This window comes from Hyaloscypha bicolor (assembly GCF_002865645.1).
Source record: "Hyaloscypha bicolor E unplaced genomic scaffold K444scaffold_87, whole genome shotgun sequence".
Taxonomy (NCBI): Eukaryota; Fungi; Ascomycota; class Leotiomycetes; order Helotiales; family Hyaloscyphaceae; genus Hyaloscypha; species Hyaloscypha bicolor.
In genome coordinates this window covers 276,794-300,227 of record NW_020194589.1, presented here as the reverse complement: position 1 = coordinate 300,227, position 23,434 = coordinate 276,794, and the positions used below count along the sequence as shown (strand labels likewise).

The following is a 23,434-nucleotide window of genomic DNA, read 5'->3' as shown; positions in this document are numbered from 1 at the left end:
GTTTTGCCTCTGCCTTAGTAATGTTTTCAAAGCTTAAAACTATTATAATATTAAAGAAGAGCAGGTATATTAATTTATAACATTTGGGTTTGTTTTATTTAAAGAGGTATAAATTATTATTATTATTATTATTATTATTATTATTATTATTATTATTATTATTATTATTATTATTATTATTATTATTATTATTATTATTATTATTATATAATTATATTATTATTATTATTATTATTATTATATTATTATTATTTATTATTATTATTATTATTATTATTATTATTATTATTATTATTATTATTATTTATTATTATTATTATTATTATTATTATTATTATTATTATTATTATTATTATTATTATTATTATTATTATTATTATTATTATTATTATTATTATTTATATCCGGCGGGATATTAGTAAAACTGGCTACCTCCTATAACTTCCTATAGGATATGGGGACGTGCTAAGCTATGAATTTATTATATAAAAGTATAATTATAGAAAGTATTTCTAGTATAAGCAAATATACTATAAGGCTTATAACTACCTACCTCTCCGGCCGTTTGAAGTAGTAGCAGATTATATATAAGAGAGATATTCTCAAGAGTTATTTAATAAAGTATAAGAGTATATGGCTAAAAGGCCCGATTCAGAGCTAAAATAAAGAATATAGCGAGTTTCGAGGGCTAAGAAACCCGGAATAATATAAAGAAAAGCAGTATAAGTTATATAGTAGATAAAGAAAATCTCTAATAGAGACTAAAATAAAATATCTCAAAGCCTAAAACTATTTTTAAATATATATATAAATGCAAATCTTTTCGGAAAAGGTATTATACTAATCCAGAAGGTATTTATAAAGCAAGAGCCTAGCTTACTATATAGATCCATATATATATATATATATATATATATAAGAGCATTTATATAGCAGTCCCTAATTATAGCTTAGTAAAAATATATTTTAGAGTAAAACTTTATAATAATAAAAAGGTTTATAAAGTTTTCGGGCTTATTAAGTAAGCTAGAGAGATAACTAAATACTTCTATAATTATAGATAGTAATATACTAAAATGTGGCCTTTTGGGCTAGTATATAAATATCTTAGCTATTTTATAATAGTAAATAATATACTTCGGGTTCTTGAGGTATTTATAAAAGCAGGTAAATATAGTATTAGTATAGTTAAACTTTTGGTAATACTAAAAGAAATCCCTATATATAAAGTATATTACTAGTAAATAATATAAAATAGAATATAAGAGCTCGAGTTCCGGTAGTAGTTTTACCTTATAGTCTAGTTTCTATTTCTTATAATATACGGAAAGTTTAGTATTATACTAAGCCTATTAGGTATTCTATACTTCTCTATAATACTATCTAATAAGCCTAATAATAGTAGTCTATATATTTAGAGCATTTTACTAATAAATAAAAATTTGAAATATATAAATCTTTAAAAATTAATTAATTAAATTATATTTAGATTACTTTAGTTCTTAAATTCTAAATATTAAATCATAACTATTATTTATTATCTTATAACCTTTAAGTATTTAAAGAGACTTTAGTTTTCTAAAGCCTATAAGCGAATTTTTAAAGCCTGAAAATATCTGGAAAATGCCTTATATATATAGACTACTATTAGTAGGCTTATAAAAATTAAACGAATTCCGCTTACTATTAGTTCTAATACGAGACCAGAGTTATAGCTTTAGAAAGTACTAATATTAGTAAAGCTTATTTACTATTTCGTTTCTTTTAATTCCTATATACCTAAGGGCCTATTTAATTTTAATATTATAGGGTTATATTATTCCCTAATAGTTATAAAAAGCCTATTATAAGAATTCGAAGGCATTATCTTATAAATATTAGATAACTAAAATACTATTTATATAAAGTATAATATAATATTAGTTAACTTCCGGAAAAAGGTTCTTAATTATATAATAAAGACCTTCCCAGATACTAATAATCTTTATATTAAAGACGTGAGAAAGTATATTAATAAAGCTATAGCTCTTAGTAATTTAGTAGTTATTCTAATAAATAATCTATCTATATCTAATAAACTTTATATCTTATTTATTTTTCTTAGATTTGTTTAAGAAAATTATAATATTCTCTAATAAGAAAGCTATTTACTAGATTTTAAAGTTAGCTAATACTATTACTTTATTAACTTCTTTTATAAGATTAGTATAATAGCCGGGAGAGAAATATAGTATTATTAGCCTAGAATATAAGATACTAGAAAATAGAACTTCTAATTATTAGATCTTTATTTTAGGGCATTAATTAGTACTAGTTAGTATCTTTATTTCTAATTATTAGTAATAAAGTAATTTATTAAATTAGAGGATATTTTTTATTAATTATTTAAAGCTATATTATAAAGTATAGTTTTAATTCTTTAAATACTATAATAGCTAAAAGAAGTTCAGAATCCCGAAATAGTATAATTATTAAAGTAATTCTCTATACTAGTAAAACTTCTTAATAAGTAAAAGTAAGAGTTTTATTAATTATATTAATATACTATTTATTTCGGATACTAACTATTAGATTCCGGTTTTACTAATATATATATAATAGTTTAGTATAGCCTATATATTAAGCCTTAGTATTATAAAATACTAAAAGTAAAATATAGGTTATAATAGCTTTCCTTAAATATAATACTAGTAGTTCATTCTTAATTCTAGTAAGGCCTCGAATATAGCCCGAGACTTTATAGGCTTTTATAGTTTATTTAATAATATAGTATTTAAATATAAGCTTATAATTAAACCAGATGCCTAGCTAATAAAGGGCAGGCTAATTACCTATTTTAGGAATAGTAATAATTAGCTTAATTATAAGATTTTTATTAACTATATATAATAATAAATTATTATTTTATTTATTAGATAAATAAATTATCTCGAGCTTTTTAGGTATAAAAAAGATCTTATTCTTCTTTTTATAAGTAAGAATATTACGAATATTAGAGGCTAGAAAATTAATATTAGTATCTAGAAAATATAAGATATAATATAAATATATATTATTAGTATATCCAAAATATAATTCGAAATCTTATAAAATAAGTTTAGCTAGATAAAGTATATAAATAACTAGTAATAATAGAAATTCCTGAAAAGTATTATATTTAATATTATAATAGCTAGTAGTCTTTTTCTCGAGCCTAACTCTAACTTTTTAATTTATAAGAAAGCTATAAATAAATTAAAATAAAAGCAATAGCTAGCTTTATTTAATTATATAAGTAAGAAGCCTTTTAATAAAAAAAAGTATTAAAAGTACCTTAAATATCTATAGTAATTATTATTATCTATTTACTGGCTACTATAATAACTTTAATATTATAAGTAAAGATAATAACGAGGTCTATTACTAAATGCTTTAGAAAAGCGCTTCTATATTATAAAAAGAGAATATTATAAATAAAGACAGTTTAGGCTATATATCTAGTAATAATTCTTTTAAGGCCCTTTAAAATATATAAGAATAATATAATAGATCTCTAGAATTAAATAAAGAACTTATTCTTTTTTTCGACTTTTAATAATATAGCTACTTTAATAAGTTTCTATAATTATAGGAAATAGTTAAAGACTAAATACCGGCTATAGAGGCTATAGATAATATATTTAATAATATTCTAGTATAACCTAAATAGTCTAATTATAATGTAGTTTATTTTAGAAAAGGTACTTAATATATTAATAATATACTATTCTATATTTTTAATAAAAATAATTTAATTTCAGGAGAGATTTCTAGTTTTATTTTAATTATTAAATAGATTCTATTTAAGATTATTAGCTATATTAAAGCGGCCGAGAACTTCCGTATAAAGAGCCTCTGCCTTTTATAATACATCTTTAATTCAAATACTATTAATTTCTAGTAATAGGGCTTTAAGGTTAGAAACTAGTTTATACTAGCTAATAATCTTATAAAGGTCTTTATTATTTTTAATTCTATTAATTTGCTATTTCTAGTATTTCCGTTTGATTTTATAGACTATAATTAGGAAATCTCGGATTTCTTGAGGAACTTTACTTATATAGACTCTATTATATACTAATAAGTAAAGTTAATAGGCTTTTTTATATTCTAGTATTTACTAGATAACTGGATTACCTTTACTATAGTCTGGCTTATTAATTATCTGAATTAACGAGCTAAGGACCTCTATTAGTACTTTTATATAGCTATTAAGCTATCTAGAGCTTGTAATATTCCAGGAATCCGGAAATCTGGCTAGGCTATTATTAACTAGTCTAGTAAACTTAGAGAAATTATATTCCGGAATCCGATATTAGAATTAGTTTAGAGGAACTATATCTTAACTAGAGATAATAGTAATCTATATCTCATAATTCGAGCTATAGTATAGATTAGTTCGGATTAATATATATATAAAAGAAATATTTAAGAATATAAAGTTTAGAATATACCTAAATTTTTAAATAACTATTTCCGGTATTTTAATAAAGTTTATACCGCTATTTAAGAACTAGTATACTAGTTCTATTTCTTAGTAAGCTAGTTAAATTCCGGATTCGAATATATTATATTATATATTAAAGTTACTCTCTATTAAATAATTAGGAAATATAATAAGATATATAATATATTTTATAATATTAGAAGAAAGTAATTACTTATAAATATTAAGAATAGTATATCTATTAATATTAGTCTAAAATAAGTCCCGATTATTAACCGGGCGGTATTATTATATCTTGAATTTAGGTTCTTTATATATATAGGTTATAATATAGAATCTTTTAGTTCCTTATCTAGTAAGATCTTTACTATTTCAGGAATTAACTAGGGTATAGTAATTAAAGCCCGGATAGTTCTAGGTCTTAGTTCTGGAATAAGTATAAGGTTCTTGGATATAGACTATATTTATATTTTTAATAAAGGTAAACTATAAGATTATAATATAGTAAGGGGCTCTCTTGCCTATATTTGTCTAGTAAATTCATAAATCTCGGTTTCTGGGCTATTATATATAATATAGGCCGCGGAACTATTACTGGTTTCCTAATATTTATGATTTAAGTTATTAAGTTCTATATTATTATTACTAAAGCTTTTAGTAGCCAGGTTAGTAATATTAAGATTCTTGCCCGTTACTATAATCTATTAAAAACGGCTATTAGGGTTTGGGCTAGAAAAAGAAGGTAATAAGGAAATAAGAGCTATTTAAGATTTCTTCTTATAATTAGTAATTATTATATTCTTCTGCTTTTTCATTTTTATAATATTAGTAGTAGCTAGACTTTAGGCCTATAGCTAAAGTTATAAATTACTAAATACTTGTTCCGAAATAAATATTAGAATTAGTATTAATATATTAAGTATTTAGTAATTACGAGTATTTTAGTAATAAAGATTATTTATTTCTTTTTTAATTAGTTTAATAATTTTACTATTCTTTTAGTAGGATATTACTAAATAGTATTTATATCCGGCCGGAAATAGTCTATAATAGTTAGTATAGTATATATTCTTTATATAATTTACTCTAGAGAGGCTAGTATATTAATTAATTCGGGTATTATATATATTATAGCGGGCTTATCTAGTATATTTTGCGAGGTTATAAAAGCCTTAATAGCCCGGGTTATAGCGGGTTATAGTAATCTTTTTATTAATAGTCTTTAATAGTTTACTAGTATTAAATAAGTAGAAAAAATAAACAGAAATTAAGAAGAATATAATTCAGGTAGTTTTACTAGTTTATAGATTTGGGCTATAGTAAAAGGGTTAGTAACTAACTAGCCGCTTAGTAGTTTAAGCTATAACTTCTTTTTTAATAATCTCGGTAATACTAATTACTATAGTTATACTAAATCCAGAAATGAACTAAAAGCTAAAGGGAACTCCAGAAATAATATAGTTATATTAGGTTTTGGGCTACCTAATAGCTTTTATTTAGAAAATCCGGGTAATAATTTCAATATTCTCTTAGAAGCTAAAAAGGTCTCTAGTAAAGAGATCGAATAATATAATAGCTTATCTAGTTCGAGTTAGTAATATTAGTAGAACTAATACTAAGGAAATGCCTGTAATTTTAGTAGTAAGTTCTTAATAGAATATAAAGGGCTCTAGTTTATTTAGTAAAGCTTAAGGCTCTATTAAGATTAGAAAGCGGTAGTTTTCTTTCTTTTTCGAGTTCCTACTATTACTATTAGCTAAAATAAAGCAGGAAAAGAAGGTAAAAGAGGCCCCTCCGGAAATTAAAGTAAGTCGACTTTTAAAAGAAGAAATAGAGCTAGACTTATTAGACCGAGGTTTAGCTCCTGAATTTTTCGGGGTCTTTATAATATCTGCCCAGATAATGGATTTTACTAAGTTAGTTATAGATATACTAGAATTTGGTGGGCTCTTAATATAAATTAGAATATAAATACTAGATTTAGTAAAAAGAAAGTTTATAAAGTAGTAGATAATTTTATTATATATATCTTATATAAACTTGTACTTATTAGGCTTATTATAGGTAGATATAAACTATTCTATTATAGTAGCAAAGTTATATATTATAGTATATTAAATACGAGCTTTATATTCGAGTACTTTAAACTAGCCGGAAATGGCCTTAGAAGTAGTATTACAGGTATATATACTGCTACCTAAGTCGAGACGGGAAAGAGAATTAATATTTAGTTCTTTTTGTCTCTTTGAAGTGCGATTAAGATTAGTAGAGAAGGGGGGTTCTTGCAGGCATATAAAGTCTGCAGTTTGAGAGGCGAATTACGAAAAATTCGCCCGGATAGGGGTAGAAGACGATATTATACCTAAAATAATACTTAGAGTACTGGGAAAGATGAAATAAGGCCTTAGAAATCGATTGGAATGATTTTTATGTATTCTTAGAATATGGAACAAAAGTTATCGAGTAAATAGTAAGTTTGGGGAAAATATTATAGGTGCTCATATAAAGTTTCATATAGGAAAGTCGGGTATTATGAAATATGCCTCGGCTATACTTTCTGTTTCTAATTTTGAGGCCTCAGGCTAAATGAGGCAGAGGTAGTAATAAGTAAATATGGCTTGTAAATATTATAGCCTTAAGCTTTAGTAATTTAATTATTATTTCATCTCGATATTAAATAGTACTCCTATACTAAAATATTAGTAAACGATTTTTATACTATTATACTATTTATTCTAATTAATTATATTATTCTCTAATAGCTAAAATACTAATCTCTAATTCTTTTATTTATTATTTAAGTAATATTATACTAGAAAATAAAATATTAGAATAATTAGTACTTAAAATAAGAGCCGTATTATTATATATTCCTTTATTAGCTTAATGGCTTCTATATCTCAATTATATTCTTTTTATATAAAAGTAAGATTATTTATATTAGTTAATATATTTAAATAGTTTATTTCGAGTTTTATTTTTCTTATCTCTATTATTTATATCTCTAGCTCTTTGACTTTCTTTTATTAGCTTTAATACTAGTTAATATAAAAGAATGCTTTATATTTAAAAACTTCTTTCTTGCCTATATTACTTATATTTCTAGCTTTTTAACTTCTTTTTATTAGCTTTAATTATTATATATTAAAACTAGATTAAATATATTAGCTAATATAAAAGAGTACTTTATATTTAATACTCTCTTATAAGTTTTTATAAATTTTATAAGTATATTCTTAGCTTTATTAAATTATTTATTATTATAAAAATATATTTCAAACTTTTAAGCTAATTAATCTTACTTTTCTAATACTTATTAATTTAATTAAACTCTAAAATAAAACGCGAGTATTTTATATATTTCTTTTAATTACTTTTGTTTTAATAATTATTATTTGAAAATATATTCTTTATTTATTTATTAAGCAAATAAGTCTTTTTTCTGAAACTAATTTTATATTACAAAATATACTAGATAATAGAGATTAAAAGCTAGATTTTCAAGCTATTTACTAATAAAGAAGTAAATATTAAAAGTTCTAATTACTTCTAATTCTTATAAAATAGTTCTAATAAAAAAGAATCTATAAAATGTTTTTTTAATTAATATAATATATATATAAGAAGTAATTAGTTATTAAAGAATTAAAATATATGATTTATTTAAATATAATAAGTAATATAATAATTACCGGATTTTTTATATTATAATATATCTCGTAACTCTCAAATTTCTTATTAAATTAATAACTTTTTTTTCTTAATTTATAAATATTATTTCATTTTTATTAATATATATTATTACTTAAATAGTAACTAGTAAAAAATAAGTAAGCTCTTTAAATAAGGCTATTATATTTAATTTATTATTAATTAGTTCCAGGTTAATTAAATACTTTTATAATAATTATATAGCTATATTTTTATTTATTTATAATACTTTTATAATATTTTAATATATAAACTTAATAGCTATTTATTATTATATATTATAAAAATAATATATCTTTAATTATTTTATAAGAGATAATTAATTAAATAGCAGGCTCTTAGCTTAGTTTTAAATTAAGTAATTTATATATTACTATTATTCGTATTATTAAATATTAAAAGCTACTAGCTTATATATTTCTTATTTAAATAAGCTTATATATATTTCTTTATATTTGCCTTATTTTTATTCGAGTTAAGTATTTTAAATTAATAAGTAATATCTTAATATATTTAATAAAGACTTTTTATATTTGCAATAAATTATTAAAATTACTAAATAATTCTTATATTTATTTCTTATTTAATAAATATATTCGAATATAAGCTAAGTTTTGCTTATTTTTTAAGTCTTATAATAATAACTTTTATTATTTAATATCTTATAAATAGTATTATATTTACTTTAATATATTATATTTTATAAATAATATAATTTAAGTTTCTATTAAATAAATAAAATAATATTATTTATAAAATAGAATTTAATATAAGTTAAGTTATATAAGATCTTTATATCTTTAAGTTTTTTTAACTTATTATTATTTTAGAAGAATTATTTTATTATTATTTCGAGCCCTTTTAATATAATTTTCTTTTTCTTATTATAAATTATTAGTATAGATATCTTATAAAGACTTAATAAATAATATACTAGATTCTTTACTTTTATTATTTAATATTATATTATTTATTTATTTTACTTAGCTATACTAAAATTAGAGAAAGAATTCCTTTATAAAGCCTAAACTAGAATTTGAGTAATCTCGTAAATTAGCTTTTTAAATAACTTTTATTATATAATTGCGTGCTTTCTTTAAAGTAAAATTCAATTATTATTAAAGTAATAAGTTCTTAAAGTATTTAGCCTCAAGTAAAATTACTTGCTTTTATAGAAAGCTGCTTTTTATATATTTTAACTTAGTTAAATATCTTTATTATAAGCACGTATTAATATATTTATAAGATATATATAATATTTCTTTATATTTCAATATTAGCGAAATAGAGAATTAATAGCTATTAAAAGCTTAGTATAATTAGATTTATTTATATAATAAGTATTTATTCAGAAATATTATAGGCTATTTCGAGTTATTTATTCTTTATAGAACTTAATATTTTTATAGCCAGACTTGCTTTTTCTAGCACTACTAATTAAATCTTAATAAGTGACCTCTTTACTTAACCAAGTGTGTGAAAGGATTATATAGGGAAGGGTATTATAAGTAGTAACCTGAGTTGGGCTAAATTCGCCCGGGGCTTTTATCTCTAAGAGACGTATGATTTCGGACGGCTTAGGATCTCCCGTGTCTCTCGCATATGAAGAAGTCAAGTTTGGATCAGATTCCGCGATTATAGTCCAGAATGGAATGTGGGATAAAAGTGTCCGACAAAGGGTAGCCTTTTGCAAGGTGCAGGGATACCTGCACCTCATGAACTGCTTTGTGGCGCAGGGCAGCGCTTCCGAACTGTGGCTTGATTAATGGAGAGCACAATTTGGAAATCGAGACAATAGATTGCTAGGTTGCAAGCTATATGGAGCATAAATATGAAAAATCACATAAATTAATAGTATTTGAATTATGCCATTACCGATTTTTAGTTACATAACATTATATCCACCAAATGCCTTGATTTGCACATCAACCTACTAGAAAAATCACTGACGTTGAGTCTTCCGTCACGTCCCGGGAGCAGCCCCCGAAGATGGACAAATAAACTAGTCGAATGGCATGATATGCCTTGTGGCTATAACGGAGACTCTCAAATATTAGCAGAAGGACTTGTCTCCTTTTACCTCATTTACTCCTTCTCACACTAGAAAGACACTTGTTATTTTATTAGACTTTGCCACTTTTATCTTATTTAGCTTTACTATTACCTTCAAATAATCTAGTTAAAGATTTGGGACTAGTCTGCTAGTAGCTCTTATTGGCTTCTGATTTGCATACTAAAGTTACTCTAGAATAAGACTCAAGAAGTCTCTAGAAGTAATAATAGCTAATAAAATAATAATAAGAAGTTTAATTAAAGTAGCGTTTTTACTAAATATTCTTTTATTAAATTAGCTATTATAAGGGACTAGGCTATGATTAGTTAAGAAATTCTTATACTTTATTCAGTTTTAGTTTCAAATACTAAAGTAATTTCTTTAATATATATTTTATAAAATATAAAGTCTATTATAAATTTATTATTCTTTAATATTACTTTTTCTAAAGAAGTTATTTCTGTTATAATTCAGCTTTTAATCTAGTTAGCTAGTATAATTATTTAACTAATATTACTTATATTTTATTATCTTTAAGTTATATAACTATATATATAATATAGCTATATTACTAAGAAAATATACTTGAAATATATTAGAAATATTTAGAAGGCTAAGCCTCTTATAAACTAATATATTATAGGATATATATATTTCCTTATAGCTTTTTATATTCTAGTTTTCTCTTTTTTAGCTTTAAATCGTTTTTATAAGAAACCTTTTACTTTATTTTCTAAGCTTTAAATATTATACCTGTAATAATCTTTTTATTTATATTATAAATTATTATTATATAAAATCTATTAATAATTGCTTTATATTTATCTAATAACTTTATATTAAATATTATAAATAATATGTAATTAAAATATATATTCTTTATTATAGGTTCTATAAGACTAAATCTATAATAGTATTTCTTTATTTTAGCCTATTTAGAATATACTTTTTTCTTTTCTATATATTTAAAGTTCTAGATCTTCTAAATTATTATTATAACTTTAACTAGAAAAAATCGGTAATATTTTATTTTAAAGAATTACTATATTGCCTTAGTACAAATTAGCTTATTAATTTTAGTAGTATTTTTATTAGAAAGTAAATAATATAATATAATATAGAATAATAGCTTTATCTTTATTATATTAAGTAAGCTTTTTTTAAGCTTTTCAAAATTCTTTTTAAGCTTTAACTTTACTATTTCTTCTATTATTTTATTAATTTTATTTTTGCCTTTTTCTTTAATTAGTATATTAAATATTATAAATATTATATTTATAATATATATATTCTTATTTAATTTAATAATATATTAAACTTCTTTAATATAAAGCTTTACTAATATTTTATAGTTTAATTGGTTTAATAGCTTAAGCTTAAAAATATATTCTTTATTATTTATAATAATATATTTTATAATTATAGGAAAATAACGGTTTAGTATTTTATAATTATAGAATTATTAGTAATAAAATTTTTTTATAGCTTATTAGCTATATTTATTTACTAGTATATTATTATTTTTCTTTATATCTTTAGCTTATTAATATACGGTTTTTTCTTATATTTTTAGCTTAATAAATTGCGGTTTTTCTTTATATTTTCGGCTTAATAAATTCCTGTTTTTCCTTATATTAGATATTATAATATTTGCTCGAGTTCTTTTATAGAACTTTATAATAAAGGTTGTATTTTCTCTTATATTTACTATATAATACCTTTATATTATATAAATGAAATATTTAATATATAGTCTTTCTAAATATTTAAATAAATCGGAGTTTTATAATTTATTAAAATTATATTTCTTAGTTAAATATAATTTAATAAAGAAATAATATAATAAAAGCAAAAGTAGAAAAAAGACTTAATTATATTAACTAAAGAAAAAATAAGATTTTATAAGATATATTTATTATTTAAAAAAAATTATATTATTAATAGGCTTTATATATTTAGGGAATTCTATATATTAAAAATAAAAGAATTTTATAAAATAGTTATCTTTTAATTAGTAAAAGTGTTTTTCTTAAATACGTGTTTTAATAAGAAATTAATTATAAATTATTTTTTTAAATTAATTAAAAGAAATTATATAATATTATAAAAAAGAAGCTTTTATAGCCTAATTAAAATATAATATCTAAATAAAAGCCAAAGAAGTAAAAAGAAACTTTTAATAAAAAGCAAATACTGGATCTAGCTAATCTTATTTTAATAATATTTAATTTTATAATTAAAAGAAAAGAAAATACTACTAGTTGAATTTTTATTTATAAAATTAATAAAAGCTTAAAGCTAGAAAAAAAAGAAGCTATTTTTAAACTAAAGAATTAGTAATTAAAAGAAATAAAGCTGTAATAGTATGAAAGAATATTAATTCCGGAATTTAAGAAATATATTTTTATTTTATAAATTATATAATTATAAAATTCAAATTAAGAATTTAAAGAAAATTAAAAGTATTAAATATTAATTTCTTTACTAGTAGTTTATTTAAAAGCTTTAGAAAATTAAATGCTTTCTGGAAAATAATCTAGCTAAAAGCTTTATTAAAGCTAATTAAGCTTTCTTTAATTTACTAGTTCTATTTATAAAAAAAGCAAATAGAGACTCATATTTTTATATTAATTACTGCTATTTAAATAATATTATTTAAAAGAATTAATTTTTTTTTTTACTTATTAATAAGATCTTAAATTAATTATCTAAAGCCAAAATTCGTATTAAACTTAATATTTATTAAGCTTTTTATTATATAGCTATAAATCTAAACTTTTAGAAATTAGTAATATTTAAAAAAAATATAAATATTAGAAAAAGCCTTTAATTAATATTATAAGTATTATAATAATAGCTTTTAAATAAACTTATAAAAAAAAAGAAACTTGTTTTTTATAATATTATTTTTCGAAATTAATAAAAAGCTAGAAATATAATAAGAAAATAAGTTTATTTTAAATAAATAATAGCTAAAAAAAAATCTATAATAACTACTAAGAATCTTATTAAAAGAATTAAAAAGATTTATAAATATTTTCTTGTAAAAGTATTAAATATTTTATTTTTATATTAGTTTTATAATTATAAGATTTAAATTAATAATTTTAAAAGCCTAAAAAGCTTAAAATATTTATTTCTTTATTAATAATTAAGTAATTTATTAAAGGAAACTTTTAATAAAGCTTTATTAAGCCAAGCTAGTTCTTATTTATATCTTTAATTCTTTTTATAAAAAAGACTAATTAAGCTTTATAAATTAAATAACTTAATGTAAAAAAACTATTATTTTCTTTTTTATTTATTTATTTATTTATTTATAAAAGTTTAATATAATTAGCTTAAGCTAGAGTTTATATAAAGCTAAATATTTAATAAGTATTTATTAAATTAAAATTATTCTAAAATTAGAAAAGCTTATAATATTTTATATAAAATATAATACTTATAAATATAAGTTTTTTTTTAATAAAAAGAAAGCTTAATTAATAGCTTTATTATATATTAAAGATATATAAATAATATTTTCTTCAATTACTTTAATATTTTTATTTATTTAAATAATTTCTTAAAATATAATAATTATATATAAAGAGTTTTTTAATACTTATAAAATATTAACTTTTAAATAAATATTAAGAAATTAAAACTTGGAATTATTTATATAAAGTATTTAGGCTTTATTATTTTTATTAAAAGTATTAAAATAAATTCAAATAAAATAATAATTAAAGAAATATAAAGCTTTTTAAGCTTTTATAACTTTTATTAATACTTTATTATAAAATACAAATATATAATTAAGTTCTTAATAGCTTTAATATATAAAGAAGTTATATATAAATAAATAAAATAATATTAAGAAGTTTTTAATAATCTAAAGCAAGTTATATTCTTTATATTGATTTTATATTATAATTAAAATAAATATATTAAATAAAGTTATAGCTAGTAGTTTCTTATAATAAGACTTTTAAATAATTCTTTAATATCTAATAATATTCTTTTTTAAAATTATATAATTAATAAAATTAAATTATAATATTTATAATAAAAAAATACTTGCTATTATTTTTTCTTTATATAAATAATATATAAAGCTAAAAAGCTTATAAAAGCATTCTTTATAATTTACTTAAATTATTAAGCTTCTAAATACTTTATAATAATAAAAAAAACTTTTAGTAAAATAAGCTTATTAAATAAAGTACTTTTTTATTATTATTTTAAGCTTATATATTAAAAAAGCAAATTTAATATATAAATAAATACTTTTAATAAAAAGAATAAAGATATAATTACCTAAAATAAAGTAATAATAAAATTATATAAATTTTCTAGTTAGCCTTTATTAAAGGCTTTATAGATTTAGCTTAAAAAGGAAACTAATATAATAATATCTAGCTTATAAATAAGTTATTAAATAAGAACTAAAGGTTATTAGAGCTAAAAAAGCTATAAGCTAAAGCAAGAAATAAAAGAAAGTATTTAAATATTATAAAATAGCTTTTTCTTATAATATAACAAGTTATTTATATTTAATAATATAATAATATCTAAAATATTCTTATATATTACTTTTATTTAAAATATATATATATATAACCTTTAATAATTTCTTTAAACTTATTATTATTAGCTAAGCCAAGAAATAAATATTAGTTAATCTAAAAATAATTTCGTATTTCCAGAAATAAAAAGCTAAGTTTCTTATATTTATTACTAGTTCTTAATTATTTATAATAATATATATTAATTAATTTTGAGAAATCCCTTAAAAATAAATATAAATATAATATAATAATAATTTTTATTAATTACTTAAATAAATAACTTGTTATAATTCTTATTTGAAATATTATTATAGCTAGAAAACTAGTATTTCTTTTTCTTACTTATATTATATATTATATAAGTATTTTAAAAACTATATATTTAATTAAAACTTATAATTTATATTAAACTTTAAAGAAAGTTTAATAAATATATTAAAAAAAGCTCAAGTTATTAATTATTAATTACTTTTAAATATATAATTAAATAAGAATTATTAATTAATATTTGTGCCTTTATATAAATTATTATTAAAATAATTAAATAATAATAATTAATTAATAACAAATGACTTTAATTTATAAAATTATAAACTAGTTACTTTTTTTTATTAAAAAACAGCTATAAATTAAAAGTATTTATTAATTAAAAAACTGAAATATAATTTATTACCTTAAAAGAAAAGTTAAATAAATAATAATAAAGGCTTTAGTTATATAGCTTTATAAATTATAATAAAAAATATAAGAAAATATAATACTTATATAAAAATAATATATTATTTAAGTTAATAAATATTATTAACTAGTAAACTTTAAAGTAAGAAATAAGATATAAATTATTCTTAAATATTAAAAAACAATTATTTAAGTTATAAGCTAGTTTATTAAATAAAAAGTTTATATAAAATTCTAATACAAGTTAAATATTTTTTTGAATTCAAGTTATTAAAACTAATAAAGATATACTTAGTATTTTATATAAAAAATTACTAAAAATAAAAATTCAAGTAATTTTTTAAATAAATAAATAAATCTAGAGCCTTTATTATTAAAATTATAAAATAAGGAAATAAAATATAAAGTTTAGAAAGTATTAGTAATAAAGTTACTTTATAAAAAGCTTAAATACTAAATATAATAAAAAGAATAAAACCAAAATTTAAAGTAATATTTAGCTTTCTTATTATATAATAGCTTTTTAGCTTTTTAGAACTTTTATATTAGAAACCCTAAATAGCTAAAAGTATATAAAAACTTGTAATAGTAATTAAATTATATAAAAAATAATACTTTTTGAAATTATATAATATAAATAAAAAATCTTTTAAAGTTATATAATAAAGGCTTTAGCTTTTATTATCTAATAAATAAAATATATAATACTTGAAAATTTAATATAAATTTCTAAAGCTTAGAATATGCTTAGTTTAAAAAAAGAAATAATACTATAATTATTATATTATATAATACTAATAAAAATTAAACTAAAATTAAAATCAAGAAATAAAGTTATAATTATATATTATAACTTTATTTAATAAGTATATAAGCTTATATATAATTTATAATTATTTAAATTTAAGATTTCTTTAAGATTCTCTTTTTTCTTTAGCTTTAAATTATTAAAATAAAAATAGTTTTATTAAGCATTTTAGGCCCTAGATCTTATATTTATAATATTTATAACTTTTTTAAAACTTATTCTTTTTCTTTTAATAGCCTTATAAATAAAAATTTATTAAATTAAAGATTTTAAAAATAAAGTAACTTTTATTAACTTCTTTTATTTTTACTTTTCTTAATTTAAAATAAGTAATATACTTTGCTTTTTAAGCTTTTTTAAATTACTTGAAAATAAATATTGCCTTATTTTTTGAAGAAATTAATATAAATATCTAGTAAGTTTTAAAGTTAAATAAAGTAATATTAAAAGTATAAATCTAATTTCTTTTAAAATATAAATTTTAATTAATTATAAGACTAATTATTTAAATATATAATTTAGTAATTATTTTATTATTCTTTTATTAAAGATTTTGAAGTTCCTTAAAAGCATTCTACTAATAAATTTAAAGTCCTTGAAATATATTAATTAAATAAGCCTTAAATTACTTTTAATAAATCTTATATATTAGTAAACTTTATTTTATTATAACTTTTTAGATATTATAAGATTTGTTTTTAAAAATATATATAATAAAATTAATTCTAGTAAAGTATTTATTATAACTTTAAAGTTAAGTTTTAAAGATTATTTATTAGAAAAATATAAAAGTTCTTTAATTTTAAAAAGTTTCTTTTAATTTAAATATATTTTTTATGATATTATATAATAGCTCTTAATAAATAATATTAAGATTACTTTTAAAGCTTATTATATTAGAAAAAGAAATAAGTTCTAATTCTATTTTAAGAACTTCTTTTATAAGTATTATTAAGGAAAATAAAATAAACTTATAAATATCTCGAAAATTACTTTTGTATTATTTTAATTATAAAATATATTAATTAATTATATTTATTAATTCCTGCTTTATTAAAAGGCTTTAACTTTAGTTTATAAGCCTTATTTCTTAATTTAAGTAATAATAACTTAAGTATTATTATTATTTCCTTTAAAAGTAAAGAAATTAGCTTATAAAGTATTTAGTAGTAAATAATAAAATAATAAAATAAATTAGTAAAATATAAAGCTATTATATTAAATTTAATATAAAACTAATTTTATTTCTTTTATAAGGTCTAGAGAAACCCTCTCTAAATAAGGGCTCTAATAATAATATATATATAATTAGAGAATTATAAGCCTAAAGATTATAATATAAATAATAATATAATAATAATTTATAAGAGTTATTAATTTCCCTAATTAATACCCGAGGTTTATTACATGCAATTTGGTTATATATAACCCTATATATATTATACTTATACTTTTGTAGCTATTAGTATTCTCTTAATTTTACTAATAAGTTATAAACTAGAGAGAGTATTTTCAAGGGCTTGCTATATAGTAAGTTAAGATAAAAGGCAAATAAAACCCGAAACTATTGAGATATAAGAGTACTTAAAGCATTAAAAGAGAAATAGAATTCTAGATAATTCCTTAAAGGCTAGGAGTGCTATTATTTCGTGTTTTTAAAGGAAGAAAATTATATTATATAATTCGCGCCAAGGAATCAATTCTTTATTAATAGGTATCGATACCTTACAATTCTGGCATTGATACCGTATTAATACCGGAAATTAGGTATTATAGCCGAGCCTGTTATCAAGGTCATTTTATCTACCAAGTGACTAGTTGATATCAGCTGGGATATGTTCTGTTCAGACAGGTGCGGGAAATTTGTATGTAAGGAGACGTTGACTTCTTGATAGCCGTCTCGGATCTGGTATTATCTGCCAAGAAGCCTCATGAAATCACCGAGATTGAGATCACAATTCCAAGTTGTTACATAAGCCTTTGGGGAAGGAAGTACTTAGGTAGCTTTTTTCCTATAAGAATAGATCATCTTTCTGCCCTTACTCTAGCCTTTGCCATCGTTGGGGCCCAACAAGAGTCTCTCTCGTAACACAAGTGACTTCAACTTGCAGCATTTTAGAGGCTATTCGAGAGAGACCGCCAGTTTCTCAGCCCAGCCAGCCACCTACCTATATAAATGGTTTGCAAAAGACTTCACATACTTTGCTCTCCTTGTTTAAAATACTCCTCAACACTTAGAGCATTGCTATGGTATGTCCAATGCAAATATTTTCCTTGCCAATATGATGTTGACTCACTTCTGCTAAACGCGTTAAGATTGCTCACTACTAGATTAAGGATAACCTGCATATGAAAGTATTCATGGCTCCCTTGGAAATAGTGTTGAATTTCTCAACGCATTTGACGTATGAACAAGTAGCTGAATTAATCGATTGATTTGTACCTCGAACTACATGAGCCGAGCTGCCGAAGGATGTTCCCGTCTTGTTAGAGAATTGTCTGGGATATCTTCGAGCCCATAAAGAGGGTCAGAGGTAGATTCTCATACAGTTCAGCAGTGGACATGAGTCTTACATTAGAGAAGCATTTTCTTTCTGCTATAGTTTGTAGTGGTGATGATTGAAGTATCTTCGGAGATGAGATCACGAGTAGACATGAGATCAAGTGATCCTGAATCCCAATGTATGTCGGTGAGTACAAAATGCCATAGTGTGTTTCCGGCCATCCCCATTTCAACGTGACCAGGGAAACGTAGATTATGTGGTTTGGCAATTTTTCTACCTCAAACACATCGCGAACAACGGCAGGCATATTGCTCTCAAAAATAAATAAATAAAATAATTTTTTTGTCTTTCAGTAGTAATCTGCGCCGAATATTAACCTACATCGCTTCTAACGCGGTTAGCCGGCGTCGCCGCTTTACGTAGGCGCCACTCAGCCTCGCGGTTGTTAAGGTTATAGATTCGGGGACGAGGGAGGGGGGAGGGGTTGAGTAAGGGCAATAAGGAGTGAGGCATATAAAGACTACGGTGCTGGGAAATGAAAAAGTTACCAAGAAAGTCTACCTAATGTTGCGGCTTTTGAACTTATGTTAACATACGTTGGGGTCGAGAGAGTGGAAGTCATCTCCACCGGATGGTTGTCTACGAAGCAAAGTCACGTGCAGTCTGCTTAAATCCGTCCTTTGGAGGCCAGTATGGGATTCGATGATGACTGTGAGCAGAAGGCCGAGAGTTCTGTTAATGGATTTGAAAAGGAACGTCTGCTTAGTGGATCCTCGATTGGCTGATCAATCGTGGCTGGATGATGCTAACCGTCAATGCACCCTTTTCGAAATATACTAAAATGCGAAACTACCCTTGCAAGTTCGCACGCCCCCTCACAGCTTTCGAAATTTGACTTAGAAACTGCGCAACCTAGACGTCTATAAGTATCCTTTTCTTTCTCCAAATCTTCATTCCAAATTGCTCATCCGTCCCGCCATCTTCTCCTTCGCACTCCCGTGACATCCAAACCTGTTCCCAGTGTTCCATCGCCTTGCTCCTTCATTTGGCCGAACTTCAGAATACTTCGCTGCAAGCAAGTAATGAAGGTATGTACGATAACCACGGCGGGGAATAAAATCTGCTTACAACTTCCCTAGCTTAAATTCAGAATGCCTTCTTCATCTCTGGGACTTTCCCTACAGGCAAAGCCTGAACCCAAACCACAGCCACCACCAAAGCCCAATCCATGCGACATATGTGAGTAATGATTGATCCAAGTATCAGTTTAAGACTCTTGAGACTGATTTTCGAAAGCATATGGAGGATGATGAAATCTGCACTGAGGAAAACGACGGAAGGCGAAATGTTCGGTGGTGTATGGTTTGAGTTGGGCAGGGGAGGTAGGACGGGGAGTCGCTTTTCCAGTATTAGATTTGATGACGAGTTCTACCGGAGGCCTTGAATATCTCTCAGTTCGCCTGTAATGTATTTTTGAATTTATTTAGTGGAGAGGAAATAATTTTGGGGTAGTGGGTTTTGACAACGGTAAACTTCTGTTTCTGGATCTTGATCTGCGATTATACATTATGAACACTGTATCTTGTAAAGTTTCAGAGTAACCTTTTTGAGAAAATATTCTCTCTTGATCTTGGCCCTTTTAAATGTTTTTGTACATAAATGAGAAGACGAAAAGGCGAAATAATAGTGTAAATAAATAGGGTATTTTGAACTGTGTGCGTAATGTTGAGAAATCACGGCCAACTGCAGAAAACCAGCCACTACTCCAAACTACCCAAAAGAAGTACTCCTGAGAGTTCCAACGCGCTATGCCAAGCCATGAAGATAAGTTCCTCGTAATAATTTCAAGGGATACCCTGCTCTTCTAGAGGGGTCGGGTCAAGAACAGCCTTGCCATCAATAAGGGCCAACATTATCGCGAGGCAGTGTTTGAGCTTCTTACAGCCTTCCTCGTCTCTTGCACTCGCATGCTCATCAAGGTTTTTCTGTGCTATCTTTCGTAAACTGCGTCCACCGGCTGCACGATGATTGACACGAGCGCCGTTCTGGATGAGAATCGCGACACATTTACTGAAGCCCTTCTGCAACGCGTAATAAAGTGCCGAATGACCATTCCGGTCGACCATCTGCACATTGGCACCGTAATTAATGAGTAATGCGGTGATGGAATGTATTGCAGATTCTTCTTCGTTCGGAGGGCTTTGACAGATGTGTGTGATGAGCGGTGTCCTCCCGTCTCTGTCGTAGCTGTTGATATCAACTCCACTGACCAATGCCTGTGTCATTTGTTGGACACGGTAGTCTTCCTCAGCCGAAGTGTGGCCCGGTGGCCAGTATGCCCAACAATGAAGAGTGTTTTTGCCTCTGAGATCTTCAGTATTGGGTCCTTGACGTTGCGAGAGCACTTGTTTTCGGTCACGCTCTTCTTCCAGATGAGTTCGAGGATGGCTTTCATCCGCCGCACTGCAACCCACGATGAAGGATTTGGCTTCGTTTTTGAGAAGTACAATTGTCTGTGCATAATCCACTTGCGCATAGGATGCGAAGGGAAACATTTGCTTGGACACATCCTCCAGATATCTTGCCGCATCTTTTCCTTCATTATCTCGGAGCGCGAGGTGATGAGAAGGGGTTGGCCCATACATTTCGCAGATTTCACGACATACCGATTGTCTAATTGGGTGTCGGAGTAGGCCATGTAGGACAGTTCTACCGTGGTGGTCGCGTTGGTCTAGGAGACCAAAGCCCTTGAACTTCCACAAGAAGCTGGCCAGCTCTTCACCAAAACCACTGGCATTTAAAACGTGCAGAAAATTCTGTCCAAGTGTGTTGCGACATTGTATATCAATACCTTCGAAGTTGAGCATGTAATCGAGTAGTTGTCTTCTCCCTGTCTCTGCAATGTAGTGGAGAGCGGTGTTTCCAGCTCCGTCAACACCACCCTTGTCGTGAATCCTCTCGAGTCGCTCCAAAATCCGGCGATCGTTGAGGTCTGGAATGCGCATACACGTGGCATGAACTCGGCGAACGCCACATTCGCAGATTGTGCTCTGACCCCGTCTGACAGGAGTGTGGTCTCTTTTGCAGGGGATGACGTGAAGAATTGAAACCCTCTTTGGAAAATCATCGGAGGTCATGGGGTGGTTGAAGTGGGGGTACAGGTCCGCCGCGGTTTGAGAGGTGCCATGCTCGGCTTCGGGTACCTTTTCAACGGTAATGTTAGGATCGAAGTAAGATATGTCGGGGTGGAACGGCAGGTGGCTGATGATGCCAGCCTGAGAAGCCGTATTGACTTGATTCTGCATCGAATAGTACCCTGAATCAACATCTACAGGATTCGATGCGATATCTTGGCTCCTGAACTCCAAATTTGTTTCACCCAGATGTGCCGGATTGCTGAAGCCCAAGTCGAGATCCATTTGGAGTTCAAAATCTTGCGTTGATGGCTCCTGTACAAAGGTTGGTGGACCCAAGACACTCGGGATAGCGCGTAAACTGGCCTGCGGATCATTGAAGTGGTGTAAGTCCCCATTACCATGGGTGAAGGTAGCATCGTATGCGGGATGTGCGGCCTGAGAATCCGAGGCAGGAGGGTTGAAAGTTGGTGAATCTGGGCGATTGATCGATGAAGAAGGGAAAACGTTTGAAGGCAAGGCAGGATCGCCACAAGTGGCAGTCTGAAATTGGTTGGGATACAGGATTGAAGATTCAGTGTGGTCCAGTTGATTATCTAATAGTATTAGAGTAGAATTGACAGTGAACAAAAGCATATATCAACGGTATATATTTAATCGAAGGGAATGTGAATAATTGTGAAGAATTAATTTAATAATCAACCTCAAAGGAATAGAGTTCTCACAATTAACTTTTAGCAAGTGGGCTACTTGCTTACGCAGGTCTGACTTGAGAAGTTTTCGGATTTCTGGATTCAAAGTAAATCCCCAGTCCTCTAATCTGTTTGCGAGAGTCTTTTCTCTAAAAAAAATTTCGTTAGCTGCAAATACTCAGGGGCACATTAGAGAATCCCAATGACCCTGTTTCTCGGCTTCCTCCAATCACGGTTTTTGATACAGTCCGAGTCAGACACCTACCCCGACTTGGATGTCATTATGATCTGATCCTTCAGCTTGAAGTTGAACAATCCAAGCAACGAGATCGTCCACTCGAGAAACGCCCCGCTGTCAGAGGGGCTAGCAGCTGGGTGGCAGTTGGGTGGCATGGACAAGAATACTTACGATGAGGCTGAAAACTCGAAACCAGCACGGTCAAGTTCTTTTTTGATGCATTTGGCACTGCGACCCTGCATGTAATGGTAGAAGATCTCTGACTTCCGGTCCTCGTATTCTTTGGATTTTGTCTTTTCCGAGAGCTTTGCAATTCCGTCTTGGCCTTTCCGCGCTTGAAGCTCCACATGCCATTGCCGAAGGAAAGCCTGCCCATTCGGCGTGTTCAGAAAACCTAAACAGTTGCTGCATTCTTCTCGAGAGACTGCGCCTTTTCTCCGTGCTGGGTACTGCGAAGTCGAGGAGAAAGGAGTGGCGCAGGATTCGGCTGGGGAAAATTCCGTCGGAGTGTCGCGACTCGACATCCTGAGCAATGAGAAATAAAAATGATCAGGTTTGTAATCGAGGCAAGTGAAATTAAACCCTTTCTTGAGGCTCT

The 23,434-nt window shown here is 25.1% G+C and overlaps 1 protein-coding gene across 1 annotated transcript; it reads right to left on the bottom strand.

Annotated features, from left to right (window-relative positions):
* Positions 1-20,622: 20,622 nt before the first annotated feature.
* On the bottom strand, positions 20,623-23,261 carry K444DRAFT_493838 (ankyrin; the record flags this gene model as incomplete). The annotated part of the gene is made up of 3 exons (XM_024873254.1): positions 20,623-22,382; positions 22,551-22,747; positions 23,008-23,261. Coding segments are annotated over 3 exons (2,211 nt in total), but the record flags the coding sequence as incomplete, so codon positions are not given.
* Positions 23,262-23,434: the final 173 nt, after the last annotated feature.